This window comes from Rhinopithecus bieti, unplaced genomic scaffold, assembly GCF_001698545.2.
Source record: "Rhinopithecus bieti isolate Rb0 unplaced genomic scaffold, ASM169854v2 scaffold_77277, whole genome shotgun sequence".
Lineage (NCBI taxonomy): Eukaryota > Metazoa > Chordata > Mammalia > Primates > Cercopithecidae > Rhinopithecus > Rhinopithecus bieti.
This window is the reverse complement of record NW_016828359.1, coordinates 11624-16174: the sequence shown is the minus strand read 5'-3', so window position 1 is coordinate 16174 and position 4551 is coordinate 11624. Positions and strand designations below refer to the sequence as shown.

The 4551-nt window shown below is 36.3% G+C and overlaps 1 protein-coding gene across 1 annotated transcript in view; it reads right to left on the bottom strand.

Annotated features, from left to right (window-relative positions):
* Positions 1–559: 559 nt before the first annotated feature.
* The window catches only part of MOSPD1 (motile sperm domain containing 1), a 10093-nt gene continuing 6101 nt past the window's right edge, over positions 560–4551 (bottom strand). The window contains exons 4-6 of the mRNA XM_017864476.1: positions 2700–2792; positions 2459–2620; positions 560–1786 (exon numbers count right to left, since the gene is read on the bottom strand). Coding sequence (XP_017719965.1) covers positions 1755–1786; positions 2459–2620; positions 2700–2792 — 287 coding nt within the window. The 3' untranslated portion in view covers positions 560–1754. The remainder of the gene's footprint in view (positions 1787–2458; positions 2621–2699; positions 2793–4551) is intronic.

The window sequence follows — 4551 nt, the reverse complement described above, 5'->3', positions numbered from 1 at the left end:
TACACACATACATACACGTATGTGCACTTGCGCACATGTGCACACACAGGACTTGAGATGGATAAATAAGAATAGCCTCCACACATAATTTTTACAAAGTTCAAAGTAGATTACATTTATGTGCTTTTCATTCATTACACAATATACAGACATGATCCGTTTAATGACTTAGGCTCCTCACACGGTTAAACAGTGAGGATTTCCTATGGAAGACTAGACATAGAAGTTTTTAGAAGCGGAGACTATTTTCTGCAAAAACCAACCTCAGGCATACATTTGTGTTTGTAGCAGTGCATAAGTTCATTCTGTAAAAGATCTGAAAGATGATTTTCAAGAGACTCTTAATGCATTGTGCTTTCAGGTAAAATCCTTAGACAAAAGATCAGTTACTATGACAATAACAGTTAAAACTGCATATATGTGTTAGAGATCAAAAGAGGCTATAAAGAAATGTAAATAGTTGTGCTTAGGGGATTTTTTTGGCAAAGTTGTCTTAATAATAAATAAAACTTAAAAAAAAGTCTCAGTGACTGATATANGACTATTTTCTGCAAAAACCAACCTCAGGCATACATTTGTGTTTGTAGCAGTGCATAAGTTCATTCTGTAAAAAGATCTGAAAGATGATTTTCAAGAGACTCTTAATGCATTGTGCTTTCAGGTAAAAATCCTTAGACAAAAGATCAGTTACTATGACAATAACAGTTAAAACTGCATATATGTGTTAGAGATCAAAAGAGGCTATAAAGAAATGTAAATAGTTGTGCTTAGGGGATTTTTTTGGCAAAGTTGTCTTAATAATAAATAAAAACTTAAAAAAAAGTCTCAGTGACTGATATAAAATAGACACAGCTATGAAGAGTTTCCTACACTTGGCTTAGAGTTTAAAGGTGAAAAATCATCTCCACATAAATCACCTGGTATCTGGTAATCCCAGTCTGGGCAAGTCAGGCGGGGAAGGGGCTTGGAAGAAAAGATCAAGTGATTTTTCCTTCCTTTTAACACAAAGCATTAACCAGAGGTAAAGCCAGGGTGAACCAACTAATTAAACAGATGCCTACCTTCCTTTAGAACTCTTAGACCAAAGAGAGAGGTCACCCTACTTCCATTAGGTTTTTTTTTTTAAAAAACCCCTATGATTCTTGGTGTCTGGACCACAACCCATTCTGTAATTCACAAGATTAATATGTCCTGTCTTCTGTGAGACCCTAGAATAAGCATGATCCCTTAGTACTTTATGCTTTGTTTGCCCTCTACACATTAATGGTAAAACACTTATTTTTAGACACACCATGGCAACCGCTTATAATGATAGAGGGCAAGGTATAATTAACATAATAACGCTGATGTTTGTAGCTAGGGAATAAATGTCATTTTAGTTTTAGGACGGTCAGTTTGCTCTTTTAGTCCTGTAACTTTGAAGCATACATGACCCCTAGCAATCAAAGTGATTTGGAAAAAAAGGTGAGCAAATAACAAATGTTTTAAAGTCTCTTGTACAACAGGTATAGGTATAAAAGAATTTCTTCAAATAATTTCCTAGGTGTCACTCAGAAGCATCCTTGCTGTCTGTAAAATAATGTTCTGCAGTCCTTCAAATTAAATTATAATTTAAAATATATATTATACATTTGCAATTACTTGAAATCATTCAATAGTTTGTAGCATGTTAATGGAGTGAAATAGAGATAAAAGGCAGTCCACATTCATATTTTCAAGACAGATTTACTTCAGAAGTCAACTGAAATCCTTGCTCATGTTCTAAGTATGGCCATTGTGATAAGACCTGAAAGAAGAAAAATGGAGAACAGTTAAAGATATGCATCTAACAGAGTATTTCATTCAATAAGCAATTGCTTGGACCTCAGTGAACAAATAAAACATAGCACATAGGCAGGCACTCTACCAAGAACTCAAAGTCAATTTGAATTTTGTTGATATTATAAAGAAGAAATCCAATTTATAGCAATGGGCAGTCACTGGAGAGATTTAATTAAATCACTAATGTCTGGCCAAAGCAAACTATCAAACATACCTCCTACTTTATTCAGTCACATCAGCCATAATAACAGCAGATGTGCCATTTTAAAGCATGGGTAAAGCCAGTCGACTTTGTTAACAGAAGCATCAAGAGTCTACCTGTATCCCAGGGCCCTAGGGCCACAAAGAGACAGAAGCATGGCATTCCTGCTTTGCTGCTTTCTTTTGAAGAGAGAATATATAAAATATAAAATAAGAATAAGAATATGCTCAGTCCTAAATGCTTATATCTTAGGTAAGCTAAAAAGAACTAAATGTGAGCTGAAAAAGTCTTCAAAGGCACCTGACCTCAACATGCTCTTGAAACATTTCTTTACCTGTTCTTCAGGAAAAAAAAACAAAAAAAATCAAACCACCACCACCCATAAACACATAAAACCCTACACATATGTCCCAAATGCATCTTTAAAACCCTTACCTAAGATATAAGCAGCCACTAATTTTTGATTCACACTTAAGTGGAGGTAGAGAGGCACCAGCGATTCCACATCCCCCATTGTAGGCAGCATCAGGGCTGCAATGCACACCACTCCCAGGAAGACAGTTAGTAAACTAGGTCCTGAGGAGACAGCTCTGTTTTCTGGAAAAGACAAAATCCCTAAGCTTCCTTCTAAAACTTTAAGACAAAAGTTCCTTCACATACACTGGCCGCCACTCACCAGAATTCTGATTTTGTCTAACTTCTCCGATTGTTTCCCCATCGTTTTCATCCGTCAGAGAGTTAACTGCTGGGCTGATGTGGAAGCCCATGTCTTAACTGGTCTGAATCATTGCAGGATGGAATGCTGACGTGGCATTGTGAGGTAGTGAGTTCTTACTGAAAGGTGGTCACCAACTCCCCCGACCATCCCACCCTAGTCAGTAGAAAGTATTCAAGCATGTATCATCAATGTATGCACATTTTAAAATTATATGCACAAGTTCTGTACTGTTAGGCTTAATATAAAACATACAAATAGATTTTTGGAAGAATGTGCTAAAAATAAATATAAATTGAAGTTCTGATATTTTCTTCCAGTACCCCAGTGGCTTGCCTGTGTATATTCAATTTGAGCCTGCCACACTAGACCTCCACTACCTTTTGGGAATATTTTAAGGAGCTCCCCAGATAGGTTTGATCCTAATAACTGTACATCCTGCTATCAATTTTGAAAATGTTAAGGAACCAAAAGTGTTTCCCTCTGCTCTAACCCATTTATAGCAAAGAAGAAAACAGCAGAAACAGTATCTGGCAAATACGCTAAGTGAAATAAGCCAGTCACAGAAGGACAAATACTGCATGATTCCACTTATACAGGAAATCTAAAATAGTCAAACTCATAGAAGCAGAGAGCAAAATGGTAGTTGCCAGGGGCTGGGGGAGGAGGATAATGCAAATTGCTAATCAATGGGCATAGGTCTCAATTATGTAAACTGAGTGAGTCCTAGAAATCTACTCGACGTTATCCCTACATTTAACCAATATTTTATTGTACACAAACATTCATTAAGAGACTAGATCTCATGTTAAATGTTCCTAAAATAAAATTCTAAAAGATTTTTTAAAAAGGCCGGGCATGGTGGCTCACGCCTGTAATCCCAGCACTTTGGGAGGCCAAGGTAGGTGGATCATGAGGTCAGGGGTTTGAGAACAGCCTGGCCAACATGGTGAAACCCCATCTCTACTAAAATACAAAATTAGCTGGGTTGGTGGCACGCACCTGTAGTCCCAGCTACTCAGGAGGCTGAGGCAGGAGAATCGCTTGAACTCGGGAGGTGGAGGTTGCAGTGAGCCTAAACTGCACCACTGCACTTCAGCCTGGGTGACAGAGCAAGACTCTGTCTCAAAAAAAAAAAAAATAAATAAAATTAAAAATGTTATCACACCTGCTATTCTACAGTTCTGACTCTATTTGTATAGTATACATATCCGTAGTTTTAAGAAACCCAATAACAGCATTTTCTGTCATACAGCTTTTCCCACTACCTTTCCTTTCATTAAAAGGAATAGCCAACAGCAACACAATCTTTGTGTTTCATTAACGAAATAATGCTGTTCATTCTATTATTAAATGGAATTTTTCTAAATTATTAATACCTTAGCTGTTGTGTGGTGTTAACTGAACTTCATCAGAGCCAGAGAGGTGAAAACAAATTCAAATTTTATAGTAATTATTGCTTGGAATGAAACAATGGCAGAAATACCTAAAAGAAAAGCCCCAAGTCTGGTTTCAGTTAATAGAGCACCTTTATAGTTATCTTTGTTGCAAGGATGAATTCTCAAGGAAAACAGTTATTTATGACAAGTACACCATTCACTGCAAACCCACAATAAAGGTCATTTCAAGTAATTTTTAGTATTTAGAGAACATGTAGTATTTAGAGAAATTGGAATTTTTAGTATTCCAAAAACATTTGCATAAATGCTTGAAATTTTTCAAAATGGAAAAAGCTTTTTTCCCTCTAGTACTACAGGATCGTTATAAAATATGTTATAAAGATATAGAAAACGTAAATGTTCCTCCATAATTC